The sequence below is a fragment of the Mya arenaria genome, chromosome 10 (assembly GCF_026914265.1).
Source record: "Mya arenaria isolate MELC-2E11 chromosome 10, ASM2691426v1".
In the NCBI taxonomy this organism is placed as follows: domain Eukaryota; kingdom Metazoa; phylum Mollusca; class Bivalvia; order Myida; family Myidae; genus Mya; species Mya arenaria.
Window position 1 is genome coordinate 29538248 of NC_069131.1, and position 16279 is coordinate 29554526.

Here is a 16279-nt window from a genome sequence, read left to right on the forward strand (position 1 = left end):
GTTCGTCCAGCATTTATATTAACAGTCCATGAAAGCCGACGATAAATCAAACATTAATTTTGTATTATGTACATGTTCCCAATTTTTGAAATGAAACAACCAAATATTTACAATTTATATGCTTGGAGTAAGCGCGTAGCAGCATACTGAATATGTATATATGTATATATATATATATATATATATATATATATTCTTATTTTAGGTTGCGTTTATTGGGCTGTCTAATTGGGCACTTGATCCTGCAAAAATGAATCGTGGAATATTTGTGCAGCGAGATGTTCCTGATGAAAAGGAACTGAATGAGACAGCAAGGTATTCATTTCGAAATTTACTTGTTGCAAAATTAAACAGTGAAAACTTTTTTCTAGCCGGTCATCTCACTCGTTTTAGTCTACATCATAAGTCAATACGTATTCACAAATTCAATCTAATTTTATTTAAAACATATACTGTCATTGTAAATAACATAAGTAAAGAAACAAGAAAACGATTACCCTCGAAATCCGAATATGCATTTAAACTATTCTACTGTGTAATATGTTTTAAAGACTGTACATTTATTGTTGTAGTTCATTGACCTGACAGATTATTATTAAAAGATACTACCAATGAACAGTTTCAATTCAATAGATTCTGATGCTTGTTTTGCTTCCGAAAGACCACCTTCCCTGAATGTATTTCAAGTAACCTGTTGTAAACAAATTAGTTTTACTTTCGAAATCTGTGTTTATACAATTTCAAGTTCTAACATTCGTGTGATTTCCTTTAACGTACAGTGCTGACGGCTTAAAAAAGTCTTACATCTCAGCGCTGTCATTTCAAACCGATTTCGAACATTCAATTCAGTTCCCGCTAATAAAGGATGTTGCTTCTAGATAGAATGATATCTTAGCGGCTTGTCCGATATCATTTCAACGAAGCGAATTTTAATAACATGAGGTTTTGGCTTTGTAGTTTGTAAACTGTCATCATCTTAAAAAGTGACTTCCTCCATTATTCTTATTTTTTATACTCAGAGGAATATGTGGGTCTTCGAATGACGAAATACTTCAACGTATAATTGATCCTCTGATAGAACCACTTGCGACGTCATATCTGCACGTTTTTAACGAAGCGACAGTTGTATTGCGTGAATTTTACGGACTGAGAGACTTTTATAGGTATGTTGATAGGGTACCATACATTAAGTTGAATGTACTGTTTTTTACTATCATTACTCCTGTTTGATTGTGAATACATACCCATGTTCCCGTATACTAGTAGTGTTAGCATTTAGATAAGTAAAACACATTCGTATTGTACAATATATAATAATATTTGATATGCATTGTAATATAAAGGTTATTTTAGTTTTATATGAAATCATTCGATGTATGTTCATTTAATTAATAGTTTATTAATGAATTATCAAAAAGAAAGTGACTTTTACAATACAGTCCGTTTCATGCAAGCTTAATTCCACCAAATATATTCTCTTGATAATGTATTTAAAGTGGTTTTGTTTGTACTCATTGCATAGATTTGATGTGTAGCTTCGATTCCTATGATTCAGAAACGTATTTGAACTTAAATCACACCAACATCAACAAAGATAACAATTTACAAAGCAAAGAACTCGTATATACATAGTACCTTGTTCATACACATGCATGCGCTTTTAGTGTTGATAGTGATGTTGATCATAAGGATTTGTCATAAATTATTCATTCTCCATGATCATTAATTCTTTATATTTTTTAACATTTTTCCAACAGTTTGATCAAGATGCTGTTTGCATTTATCGAGCGATCACGAAAAAACCCCACTTGGTACGAGTTGGAGCACTGTATTAAGCGGAATTTTGGCGGTTTACCGCAAGTTGATTCAGTCAAACATTTCAGAGAAAATCTTCAAGACAAGACAACTGAGACGGTAAGGGAATAGCCAAATGAATACAATTAGAAAGACGCAGTACTACAACAATTATTAAACACAAAATATCGCCATTGGTAAATGTTTGGGTAACCGCCTTGACTGTGAACACATGTAAGGATGCACTGGTAGTTGTAGCTAGTTTATGGGCACCCAATCTGACACCTGTCCAAACCTTTGTCAACAAGCTGGTCCTTCAAAAGAAACCATAGAAAAACAATGTAATTAAACATAATACGGAGTTTAACGCTTGTCCCTTCATGAGTAGTTTGCTACTGCTTTGGAACGGCCAATACAATCACTGAAAGCCTTATCCGTTGAAGTATAAAAGGAAAAAAGTACTCCAAGGTCAGATATAGACATCACCTGCATATGAAAAAGTGTGGCATTGTGACCATCTGTCAAAGAGTAGGCTAAGATGCAACACTAAGCAGTCTAATAGCGATTGAATCATTGTACAAGACAAACAATCAGTAGTTAAATATGCTTTTGCATATCCCTTTAATTGCCCCACTACGGCAGGAGCAAAACCCTCAATACCAAGCTTTATTTTGTGTTAAACGAACCACTGCACACTATGTTTGGGATGAAATGTCCTGAGACGTTGTGTTTCGGAGGGAAATGTCTTTAGTTGCCTTTGCAATTCTGAATAGTCTGCCTTGCAATTAATTCTAACAAGTAATTATCATAATTAGCAAAACTATCATCGATTTGCACGCGGCTGCATGTTAGTTATCTTACCATGGAAACGCATGTTTGGATTTGACGCTCTTCCTGGTGTTTTGTTTTGTTATACCCCTATACAATATCTTCTTTGCATAAAATTACAAACTCATGTTCAAAAGAAAACGTTTAGGGCTAAGGTACTTTACCTAGTCAATATTTATATGCATTCTGCATTTCTCAAATTGCGCCTCTGTAACATCATTTGTCAACTTTAAAACATTTTTTCAGTATGTGTAATTTGATGGATTGTATGTTTCTAACAAACAGAACCTTTGCACCTTGGATATTGGTTTAAGCAATGCAAGTTTAACAAATAATGAATGGAGGTAATATCAAGTTTCAACAACGTTTGCTCTAACTTTCAGGTGCTTGAGTCAGACCCTGATTGCAGCCATTTGGGCCTTATTAATGCGTGCATTTTCGGCTCATTTGAGACACACGGGTAGGTTTGGCTTAAACTTTCAAGCCACGATTGAAAATTGTGTTTTGAAAATGTACAGGCGAGTGACTTACATGAAATTACACAAATATAAAAAATAACAAGCACAAATAAAGACAATGTTAGAAGTTCAGAACATGCCATAATTCTGCATCGGATGCTGGTGAGCGAAGGATTTCATATAATATGATAAAAAAAAATTATGTTAAAAACGGATTTTGCCAACAATATCCTAACTATTTTTATGATTGATTATTTTTTAAATTAATCGTGTATGGGATATCAAACAAATGCTATAGCAAGGTTAGGCAAATGTTTTGGTAAATTTGACTTTCATGTACAGTAGGTAGTAAGCATATTCAAGTTTATATAACAATTATTTTTCCTCATCTTTTTCATCGCTGTCCAATAATTTGACCAAAACATATTCAAAATGAAATTCCTGAGCGTCATTGACTGTTATTTTTTTATAATTTTAAGTTAAACTCGTTTTATAGGACAGGCTTATTTGAAACCTGATTTATTTAGCCTAAAAACTGAATAACATTTTTCCCTCTCTTATAGAAACGAGAGAAAAAGAACTAAAAGACACCTCGAATGTAGGGAGGGGTAAATGTTCAATAAAAAATCAGATTTAAGTTAAATACTATACTATCTTGTTTGTCTGTTAAAATCTAGTGAGAGCCGCTATCCGCTTTTATTGGCTGACAATCTTGGAGCTGTTTCTCTCATGCAGCAACACATTTTGAGCAACGACAGAGTTTCGAGACCTATTATCATATTTGGAAGTAGTTTCAGGGGAGATCAAGAATATACACAGGTATAATAAATGATTATAATATGTTATACAATTACCGTCAAAATGAAATTAAGTTTGAAAATCACCAGTGTAGTAATGCAAAACATGCCTATGATAAATTCTTAAACGTCTATTTAAACAGATTAATACTTAATTCATATCAGTTATTAAATTGATATATGGTACCTTGCTGAAAACCGTACCAACTGACACATTTTATAATGCAAAGATGCAAAGATAATCAGCTAGTTTCAATGCAAAGTGTCCCAAATAAGGTAAACAATAGTCACACTCTCCGTCTGGAATGCCGTTCGTCTGTTACTATCGTGTCCCAACTGTAGAATGATTAAATTGTTTTGAAGTTCAATCAAGGCTCACAGAAATATACAGCAGCATGATTGTGTCGCAAATAACATTCGTTCTCTTGGTTCAAAAGCACAGGTCTTACTTATAGGTCAATTAGCTTCATTTAGACAATGTTATATATTTCTGTGGCAATTAAAGTTTAATGAACCTTGACAGTAATATTTGAACATCAGGATGAAGGAATGTATGTACTAGAGCGTCCAGCCCTAAATAGTATAAGGTTTATTACCATATTCTATATCATTGAACAAGATGGCGCTGAGGAGCACACATCGATGTCTTAACGATGATCTTTTTAAACTGTATAAATTAAGTTAAAAATTCAAATGTTTGAGGAACTATTTACGTACATTTGTTTCACTTTTTATATATGCTGACAAATATACATATTTTTTCATACGCGAAATAAATGCAAATAAAACAATAGTTTAAAAATTAATTAAGTCCTTGAGAATCAGTACTTTATTCAAACAAATATCACAGTAAATCCTTCATAGCTTCATTCTCACAGATATTATAATTTTACATTTTTTTTCTCTTGGAAAGAACAAAATTTTGCATAAATATCTGCAAACCAATAATAAAGAATTTCTGACAAAAGATCAGATCGCAGATTTTCATATTTCCGTTCGATTTTTTTTTATGGCATAAACCGTTTGAGAAAAATGCATAAACATCAATTTTTGAACTTAAATATAATTATCTGCGAATTAACTTTTGATCAGCAGTCTTATATAATTGGTTTCCATGCATTGTCGCCAAAATTGGCTCGTTCCAAGTCAAAAAAAATTGTCAAAACGTTCAACCTGTAAGATTGCAGCATTGAAATCGACGAAAGACTACTAGTCATTCAAAGTACTCTTTATTCATATCGACTAATTACTTTATTGCCAAATCAATTTTTAACATACATGTACAGTCAAGGTTACTTAAAGAGTTTTTCTTTTTTTTAGTTTCAAAGTCACTTAGATTTATAGTCCTAAATCATTGTTTCCTCAGTATAAACACGATATCTAATTAGCGTTATTCTTTTTGCAAACCTTTTGAATGCGTTTTTTTAGCTTTATCTTTTAAGATATTGTTTTATCTTAAATACGAATAACATTCATAAATTATTTATCTGCAGATTTGCAGAAACATAAACAAAATCAAGGTTTGCATGGAAACTGGCAACACTGTGGTACTGTTGAATCTGGAAAACCTTTATGTGAGTCTTTATGACGCATTGAACCAGTACTACGTGTACTTTGGTGGCCAGCGATTTGTTGACCTTGGATTAGGAACACACAGAGTCAAATGCCAGGTTCACCCAGAATTCAGGTCCTAACATTTTAGTTATGTTTTTTGCGTTTTGTTTCTGAAACATTCAAATTAAATGTTTGGTTAAACTGTATTGTTGGGGTTTTATATACTGCATTATTTTACAGATTCTATATGATGTATAAAACATGATCTTTTAAACTAAATGTAAAAGGTCGAATTGCTATCTTAATATTGAAGGTGATTCGCTTCAGTTAAAAGCATTTTCACGGAGCTAATTGAAGTCACATTTAAAGATATTGTATTATGCAGTTTGTATCTGTATATTACCATTCTCAGGATTATGTTTCTCTACAGCTTTTCGAAAATCCACAAACGTTATACTGTGTCAGTTACACACCACAGATAAGATAATGTTTGGTATTCATTTACAGGGGATATTAGAGTAGTTGATTGATGTGTGATTTTGTATTACTTCGACTTACTTGTGCAATGTCCGTTTCGCACGAGACCGCAAATCGAATGCAATATAACTTTACGCAAGAAAAACGAAATACACAATCTAACGAATCAACTGATTAATGCAGTAATAAAGAAAATGACAATATTTGTTTTCAAAAACATTTATATAACATTTCCTTTCGAAAACATTTAAATTTCAGCAAACGGCTATTTCATTTGAGTAGTATTGCGAAAGTATATTTTAATGTGTAAACTGTCGTTGTATCTTTACTTTAAGGTTTATTCTTCAATGGAAATTTAGCATATGCTTATAGTTGGCTCTTTGGTCATCATAAATATACAAAGCGTCCAATTTCAGACTCATTGTTGTTGCTGAAAAACTCACCGTTTACAAGAAATTTCCTATCCCGCTTATAAACCGGTTGGAAAAGCATTTTCTTACCAGTGACGGCTTGCTTGATAAGCAGCAAACTAGAGTTGCTAAAGAGTTAGAGAACTGGGCAAAACGTTACGTGGAGGCTCGGTTTTCCGCAGGGCAATTAAGGTTTTGAGTTCATTAAATATATATCATGCATTTGTAAATTCATTTAATTATGTATGATGTATTTTAAAATAATAATCACAAAATGTTCTTAGCTATAAACGACAGGCAATTAACAAGATTATTTTTTACGTTTTATCAGAAGGCCCGGTGGCAACGGGGAGTCCAAAATTGAAGATGGATTCATCAGCTACAACGAAGATACATGCTCAGGAATCATTTTGCAAATGTTTCTCGAAAACAAAGGAGCAACTACAGAAGAAGTCAGTCCTTTTTCCAAACATTAAGACTTAGTGTTTCGCCACAGTACAGAAACCATTAAGAATAACCAAACGTATTTAGTTATGAGCAAACATATTGATTTATAAGCAAAATGTAATTATTGAAGTAATCCGAATACTTTAAACTAAAATGACATGTGTTATTTAGTAACTTTTTATTTGTCATTGTATTTTGAATGTTATCTAGCATTACCATTCATGTAATGCTGTATCGTTATTATTTTTCTAAATACAGATACTAGAGAAGTCAAAGCTAGTTATCCTTTCATGTGCAACACCGGAGTGCGTCGTTCGGAACGAGGAAACAGAAGAAAATCTTGCGAAACACTATTTTGACAGTAAACAACACGATAGCCTTGTTGGATTTCTTGACGCCAAAATAAAATCCGGACAAAAGTTCCTTGCTCAGGTAAAACGATTAACGATGAAACCACCAAGCCTGAATCATTCGATGAACGCGACACTAATTTTCGATTTTACTGTATTGTTAATTTGTATGAAAGATAAATGACCAATTATGTTTTTTTCCTGTCCGGATTGAAAAGTCCGACCCTCGGGCACGCTCGCCAAGCCTCGATACCGGTTAACGCACGTGTCCTTGGATCGGATATTTCGTTACGGACTGAAAACGCATTGTGGATATAATATAATAATTATATGTATGTAAGGAAAGTAAACTAATTGATTTGACATTGTTGTCCATGAGTCCTACAGACTGACAGTGAATAGAAACACACATAACTGAAATAATGACTCGATTGTAGCATAATCGTGGTATAGATAAAACATTTCACTTTTGTATGATAGATAATTGATATGATAAAAGTAACAGTTTGTTTCATACTCGTATTAGTGTCGATTTCCTATCGCAAAATGACACTTATATGATACAGATTACAACGCATTCGAAGCTGTTATCCGGAACACACCATAAAGAGGCAATAAGTGAGGCAACAGGGATACAGCTGGAAAATATCTTGTTTATCGAGGCACTCACTTCATTGGAAACTGAGCAGCAATTTTCCAGCAGAATCCAGTATGACTTTGTTCCTAATTTATACAAATATATATAAACCAGGATCTGGCTTGCTGTATTATGAATGCACTTTGTCGAATTAATCCTGATTACAATAGGCAAAACTTTTATTTTCGTTTTCAGACAACATTTGCATAAACAAGGTGATGACCCAAGCTTAATATTGATTCAATGCGCAGCCGGCGACGAAAATGCCAATCTCATTGATTGTGCTAGATTTGGTGTCCTTGGTGAGATGGAAAAAATGCACGAAAGATTGCAAACAAAAGGAAAAGTTCATTGCGTTATTGTTGTGCAGCTTCCAAGAAAAGCTGGTGGATGCTTTAAAGGATTTCAGGTAAAGAATAACACTAAATAAATTGGAAATCTGTTTTAAGACAAAATGAAAAAAAAGAGGTTTGTCTCAGCTCTCCTCTACAACTTAGAAAGTAGAAAAAAATGAAAACTCAATCATATTTCAGTAAATTTTTATCGCACACTTCGACAAAAAGGGGCTAATACAATGTCTTTCAGCGGTAGGTTTACCATGTTAGACGAGTACAATTTGAAGAAAACTGTAGAATAATTTCACTTGCAATTGGCCGTGTTCTGTGTTCAATATGTCGAAGGTCGGGTCAGCAAGGTTTTCTTAAAAACATGTTTTCATTGACCATTGGAGCAAAATTCAAAGTCATGAATAATTTTGTTTGAATCAATTATAATCTGCGCAAAAACGCCATAATAGTTTTGACCCAATTGAAATGCTATGAACTTTATAATGTGAGCTGTACTATTACAACACCTCTTTTTGCTTTAGAATCATTAAGCATTTTCAATTGCTACAATCATCCTATTTTATATAGCTCTGTGGGTGCGAGAAAAGGGGAATGTTATGACGTGGTATCATTAAACATAAATTACGGAGGTTGTCGTTCACCCATACATGTTGGTTCGATAATTTATTCAACAATATGGGCAAACAAAGAAACTTGGCACAAAGATTGGTTTACCAACTCATTCAACTAGCAGCCTTAATATACGAATTTGTATTAAAAAGAATCAATGCAGTTATAGGCGTTGGACAAACTTAACAGAAGCAAACGATTTTTAGAGTTTCATAAGTTCTTTAGTTTGTGTCATGATAAACACATTATTTGTGGCATTAATTAATATTAAGTGTATGCATTGTTTTTAAGATGTGTTTAAACACTCTAACCTACAGAAGGTAACAAGTTAATGAAATCCAATAATATATTTATTTCAAACATGACTTTTTTAATGAGGACATAAAAAAGTAACATAAGCTGGTGCTCAACAAAGTTATTGAAAGATAATTCACACACAAAGTCACCTGGTTGAACAAAATGCATTTTTGCACGGTACTGCGTATTATGTCCCGCATTCAATTGGCCTAATGATATGTATTAACTGTATGTGGAAAACATACCATGTAGGATTGGCATATGAAAGTTCATTAATATCAATATGTCTGCATACACTCGCTTCCACATAGAACTTTGAAATTACAAACCGTACTGGTATACTGCTCGATTTTCAGTGTGGTACTTGGGAATCAGTTCACATAGATGATTTGCATTCCGAAGACATAGAAATGCCACAACTTCATGAAATGCGCGGTATATCTGTGAGTAGCATATTCACAGCGTCAACATTACCAACAACGAGGAACGATGAATCGACAAAGTAAGTGTTTACTTTGTTAAAATAAACTTTTAAAGTAAATAAAGTTTTAACACTATTTATTCAAACTTAATTGTCTTTACAAAAATCACATAGAGAATGGAACTCCATATAATTCGTTCCACAAATGTGTACCTACATATGCATTATATTTCTTATTTCAAGAATTAAGTTAATATGTTAATGAATTGAAACCGTGTATTAAAAAAAATCAACATGTGTGTTTGTAAATATGTATCAACTGATGTAAAGAGTTACTACTTTATATCATCGAGTACTGTTTAATGCAAAAGTAAAATTTATTTTTAGTGTGAACGAAGATGTCTACATTGATGTTATAATTAATTCACCAACTGCACATGAAGAACGTCGTGGTGACTCAGAGGTCAAAGAAGAAACCAACTCGGAATCGGAAAGAGATCAAACACACCTGTTAGAGACAATCCTTGTTAATTCGGAGAAAGACGGATCGGAAACACCACCTAATATGGAAAAAACTGATTTAGGTAGAGGTCTAGTCGAAACATGCAAACAAGTTCCAAGAATAAGAGTGAAAGGCATCGTCGTTCAGTGTGTGCAATCTGCCGCCGCAATGGTGAAAGACATTTCAGACTCTTCTCGCGGCACTAAAAGAGTCGAAGTTTTGCTAAAGAATATCAATAAATCAACAGGATTTGGTAAGGTTTCTCAGTTACTTTTTGTTTTATTTAATTCTATGTATTTTAATCTAATATATTATGCCTCAAAAAGCAACTACGTTCGGGCTGATTGGCTTAAATTTGAAGATGTACATCCATTCACAATTAAATTTATTATAGACCAGAATGACTTTCTTCATGGTTTGCAAATGATCCTCGCAAAACTTCTTACTGAAAAGGAACAGTCAGTTGAAACGGAAATGATGGCTAAGGCTTGGATGGCAAAGGAGGCAGCGGCAACGTCGAAAATAAATAAAGCAGGCACATTAAGGTATCATTTCATTGTAGTTAATAGCTGTACGTAATTGGAAGAATTTCAGTTCCTTACGCAGATTGATATGTGTTCTTAACTTCAAAGTTATAGTAATAATGATTTGATTTGCTTAAAGCCAGCTAGAGGTAAAACGATTTGCAAAAGTTTGAGCCGACAAAATTAAAACACCTAAATAATTTTCGCTCCCGTATATACAAAGTAGCCGCTTTTACATGCATTCCATTGACTTGATCATCAAGATGTCTTCTTTTCAATGTCATTTGCTAATACAAGCATAAATAATTAATGAAAATTAATAGTTGTAAATGGTACGTAAACCGACCATTGATGTTACTTCCTTTAAATAACATCGTGTGTATGATTAAAAATAAGCAGTGCACAAACGAAATTAATTTATTTCAGAAATTCTTGCCACCAAGTCATGTGCGCAAAAGTTACACCGGTTTTTGCTGGCTTGATTGCCTACTTGGATACGGACAAAAACTTAGAAATTATTGAATCAAAAGATACATGGCGGACACAACTCTGGTTAAAGTTTATCAACACACCGAGAGCAATAGATATCAAGGTTTGACAATCATATATTTTACAAAATTAATTTGAAGCCCACAGCCATAGTGTTAGCTTAAATAAAAACCGAGTTCCTATAATTACAAAGATTGTTTTCTTTGAATTGTACATAATTATTCGTTAAAGAGAATAAGCGAAAGTGTATCGCATTGCATTATTGCATTTTGCCCTAAGTATATCTTGTTAATAATTGCTTGGTCAATATTCATATACTAATCGGAACACTATAGAAGTTGTATTTTTTTTTGTTAAATCCTCTAATTATTGTGTTAATGTAGATTTATACATTTAGTTGAGTATTCAATCTAGTTTTCGCTTTAAGTCTGATCGTTTTAAGGAGACGCTGAAGTGATCAATTTATCTATGCTAAATTCATTTTGTTCTTAAGAAAAGTAGACATATTTTTTTAAAATATGATAGATGACAATAGCAGTTAAAAAATAGATTTCTTTTTACAGATGTTTAATCTCATTGTCACTTGAACATATCGTTACATTGGTGAACTTTTTTAGTTTGATGACATTCGATCAACACAGGAGGATGGCCAAATTGCAATCGGCTCTTCAGGATACGAGGGACACTTGTTTAGTGCCACATTTCCATTTTCATGGGTAATATCACGGTATATCGATGCCATGCGACGCAACTTACACTTTAAAAACCTTTCCGGAGGTACAGGTAATATACCCATTGTTATCAAATATTTACATGCCTGAACACATCTGATAAAGTAAATCCCATTTAATCGTTTGGAACGACTATTGTTTAAACATTTGTGGATGCATAACTTATAGGACTGTTCTAAGGTTACAAATGTTCATACAACAAAACCATTCAATAGTTTGAATGTCAACACAATGCTAGCCTACTAATAGTTAAGGGCTGTGAGTTTCACAAGCGCGTACGCGGGCGACAATTTTGAATGGCGTTACAGCAGGTACTTAACGGAATTTATTTATTACTTCATAGCTCTTTTTATAGATTAAACGTCATCTTTCCCAACAGTTGTGAGCCCCAATCGTGATCCAACTATATGGAGAAATTAGTTATTACGTTATAACACTCGAAATTAAACGCTTCATGTGTCGTTCATTACAGCTAATTGTCTAATCTTGAAAACCCCCCAGCTAATTTAAGTATCGAAAATAAAGGTCTTGTCGCTCTGATCAATAAAATATATACTTAAATAAGTCTAGCTCGTTTAGATCTCACGATGTTTTTTCTTAAGGGCAAATACTAGACAAATACTAACATGATAAGCAAACTAATACAAATTGCTAATTTAAAAATATCAACATTGAGGACAGGATGGCTGAACATTGTAAAGTGACTCACTGTGTAAAAATCCCTAGTACCCTACGTTCACTGTAAACGTTTACGACTAACACTTGCGAATTGATTCCTTGCTTGCAATGTAAACGCAACGCTTCAATAGGGAAACAAATTTTGACCGTTTGTCATTGTAAAGTAACATTAATTTTAAATTGAAACAGAGGTGCAAATATAAATATGATATACTCAAAATCACGATAACAAATGTGTCTTATGTTGTCTTCCTTACGTAAGTCGATGTCAACGATGTCATTTAGTAAGTTTTTTATGTTCTTGTTTTTAGATAATAAAGACAAGACAGTCACGGAATGCAAAGCACTGACTTTGAAAAGTGGTGTAGGAAAAGCCCTGTATGCCATTGAAATTGATGACCAAGATTATCAAGACATTGTAGACAGCTATGTAGAGGACTATTTGCACACGCTGTACAACAGCGACAATGATATAGAGTTTAAGGTATGTTAAGTTAATGTAATGTATATAATGTATATGCATTTCTGAGAATGACAACATAATACCTCGTTAAGTAGAATTGAATTATAAAAGTTATAAAAATCTGCTATAATTATGGAAGTATTTCAGCTTGTTCTAGAAGTTGTCAGGCAAGAAACAATGAGAAACATCGAAGAAACAAAATCTCGCTCGGATATTGTCGGGAGTCTTATCTGTGCGCACCTTGCCGTCCAAGAATTGTCTTCGTCATTGGCTGATTTTAGATTGGTCAACTCAATTTGGCCTGACTGCAGCCCAGCTCTGCAAAATATTCGAGAGAAACAGCCAGACAATTTTCTAGCCTCAAAAGAAGCGGGCATTGTAAGTTAGAATTTAGTTAGCTATGTAACGTATTATAAACTGTGACATTGAACGTTTTTTAACCTTATATCAATTTATATGGACTAATTAGGCATTGAAGTTCAACAATATGTTGAATTTTGCTGTCAAATGACTGGACAGTTTTTTTCTACACCTTATCTCCAGCACAACTATTGAAATGACTCATTTTAGCATTTCATTGTTCTTTTTAACAGTTTAAGTAAAGAATAGTATTGCTTTAATTATTGAAAACCCGAGCCGGTTCCATTTTCAATCATCAAAGTATAATGGTATCGTTGTCATATGGCGAATTTTTTGTCAACTGTCATTTATTTCGTGTATGATTCGTGACTCCTTAACGCGGTGCAAATGTTATTTACTACGTAGCGAGGTATTGGGCACAAATTCATGCGGTGTGCGTTAGAGGCAAAGATTGTACTTGAAGATAATAATCATGTATGAATATATATTTGTGATACCCGAAATTATTCAGAGTAAAATGTTTCTAAGCTGTGCCAAATACATGCGAATTCAAATTTAAAATTATTAGCTCAAATAGTTGATATGCATAAGATAAATTTGGAATAATCGTATGTAAAGTCAGACGAATATAGTTGCTGACGTCATTACAGTCAGTGATTCTTTTCTTCGACATTGAACAAAGCCATCATGAATTATTATGAAAACTACCATAGTTCTTATCAATCATTTAAATTATCAAATTGTAATGTACGATTTTGAAGAGCGTCGATTAGGCAGAGTCACGGTTTAATGATAAATGAGGTCATTTTTTTGGCGATATTTTGATGAATTATCGAGACGCCATGGTCATCATTTTACGCAATATCCGATTGTTTCTAAAGCGTATTTATTTTACAACGACTTTGAAACAAGTTATAATAAGAATTATAATAATTATTCTCGCTGATACAATGCTACGCGAGAGTGTGGACTTGTGTCGGAGGAGAAACTGGCCCCGGGGAAAACTCATTTGCCCAGTTTGGTGACCACAAACCAAACTATCTTGTTTAATAAGCAGTGATGTCATTGTTTGTTCCTATGCTCACTCATCTGCTCAACTGTCAGATTTTTTAATTATCACTGAACTACCTAATATATGCAGTTGTGTTAGTTTGCTGATATATATTTTTTCATATGAATCTGTAGACGGTATACGTATCTTATTTATAAATTAAAATAACATCATGAGGTATTATTTACTAAGTCTATAATCAGAGTAGTTTACTCATGTTTACATTTCAAATATCTAAAACCCTGAACAACGTGCTGGAACCATGTTAATGTCATTGTTCTATTCAAACTCTTGCCCTTTAAATTTAATCTGTTTAAATGTTTAAACAGGCTAATAGTATGTTTATTTATTTATTTTATATTTATATATAGTTTCTGACATTGTCATTTGTATACACCAGATCTTTCCCGCGCTTTGTCTTATGATCGAGAGCCTAACTCCAAAGCAAGGCGAAGAAGAGATTGAATCACGAAAGCAATGGTTAGAAAGGGTTAACATAGTTAGACCAGTAATTGAAAAAGTGTTAAGTTCACCAGAAGTTGGTGCGGATATGTGTGGGAACAGGATTGTTATACAGGCAAAGTAAGGCTTCAACAAAATAATCTAGAGTTATTTTCATTGACATGGAAGCAATGCATCCTTAACATATTAAGTAATCAACTTACATTGACATTAATGTGTCATGATTTTTGTTTGTTCTCTTGTTAAGGGTTTTGATCCTTGTGCCACTAAACACGATCGTAGAAAATTGTGAGGTCACTTAGCCTGACCATGTTATTGTATTTTGTTTGGCATGGTTTGGCTTGTTCAACATTTGTTACCTAACATAAACTTTGTCATAGTTTATGTTCACATTTATTTATATTGTTATGCACCAGGCATACATGGAACAGAGTCATGGTGATGAAGCTGTTTATCGAAAATATTTGTATCCCACTTGATGGCGTCACAGACAGTACAATCACATGGAAACGATGTGGACAACTTTGGACTGTGAGATACTTTTAATTAATATACATGTATTAACATAATTCAAGATATAGTTCGTTTATTACAGAAAATGACGTATATAATTATATACGTTTTAATAGCAGGCCTACTTAAGGTTGATGTATTCTCAATATATTTTAGTCCGGATATGAACGGTTTGGAAGAAGTCGCTAGAACCATAGTAATTTATCCAATTTTAAGCTAGGTTTTGAGCATTGCATAGTAATAATACTAGGTCCTGAATTTGAGTCTTTGATAATGTGCCTGTGACAAATCTTAAAATTGGTATATTTCTCATCAAAGAATCATTTAAATTTCCTTAGTGTTTTATATTAATTAATTCTGATGTATAGCATAATAACTTTGAATTTGTAATGTCATTATTTTTTCTTGTTATTTAAGGTTATGGGGGACAACCTGGATTGTACGACACTGCCTTCTTTTGTAAAGGTTGAAAAGTTTTTAACGTTGTGCAATAAGAAAGCTTTCCAATTCTTCTACGGGTAAGTTTATATGCAATTTATACTGCCTTGAGGAATGCAAAGTCTTAAAAATGCATGTTCTCGTTCAAGTATTCTTAAGTCAAACAGTTGTAAAATACAAGTTTTGGTGTTTTTCGGATTACTTCGAATTAATATTCAATGTAATATAATGTGTTACATCATCGCTTTCATTGCACAATTTTAAGAATAAAATACCGCACACTTATTCACGGTGAGTAAAATAAAAACGTAATACATGTATATATGATATATAACATTTACTTTTTGTGAGCAATATTGAAATAATTTTATTTTAACAGTGTTGTTAATGTCACCGAAACAGCTGTCTCCCGTTACCGTATAAAGTCACATCTTGTTTTCTAAATTTTATTACTTCTATTTGAAAGTTTTAAAATGTTACAACGACTGAGATGAGAGATATATTTACTGAAACTAAGTCACTATCGTTGTTTTGTGCGACTGTGGTCTTGTGTTGATGGGGAAACCGGAGTACCTGAAAAAAACCTCACTTGTTCGGCTTGGTGACCACCAACCAACTTCACATTATATTTCTTCTGTTTAT

At 33.1% G+C, this 16279-nt stretch overlaps 1 protein-coding gene across 2 annotated transcripts in view; it reads left to right on the top strand.

The window, feature by feature from the left end:
- Positions 1-16279, top strand: part of LOC128205637 (E3 ubiquitin-protein ligase rnf213-alpha-like) — a 108420-nt gene that overhangs the window by 67062 nt on the left and 25079 nt on the right. For both annotated transcript variants that reach the window (XM_052907441.1, XM_052907442.1), the window contains exons 50-70: positions 206-315; positions 1020-1163; positions 1758-1914; positions 3006-3082; positions 3758-3899; positions 5371-5564; positions 6325-6510; positions 6650-6770; positions 7024-7197; positions 7682-7824; positions 7948-8161; positions 9362-9507; positions 9814-10181; positions 10323-10473; positions 10879-11044; positions 11559-11724; positions 12662-12834; positions 12961-13191; positions 14625-14806; positions 15103-15217; positions 15617-15717. In XM_052907441.1, coding sequence (XP_052763401.1) covers positions 206-315; positions 1020-1163; positions 1758-1914; positions 3006-3082; positions 3758-3899; positions 5371-5564; positions 6325-6510; positions 6650-6770; positions 7024-7197; positions 7682-7824; positions 7948-8161; positions 9362-9507; positions 9814-10181; positions 10323-10473; positions 10879-11044; positions 11559-11724; positions 12662-12834; positions 12961-13191; positions 14625-14806; positions 15103-15217; positions 15617-15717 — 3461 coding nt within the window. The remainder of the gene's footprint in view (positions 1-205; positions 316-1019; positions 1164-1757; positions 1915-3005; positions 3083-3757; positions 3900-5370; positions 5565-6324; positions 6511-6649; positions 6771-7023; positions 7198-7681; positions 7825-7947; positions 8162-9361; positions 9508-9813; positions 10182-10322; positions 10474-10878; positions 11045-11558; positions 11725-12661; positions 12835-12960; positions 13192-14624; positions 14807-15102; positions 15218-15616; positions 15718-16279) is intronic.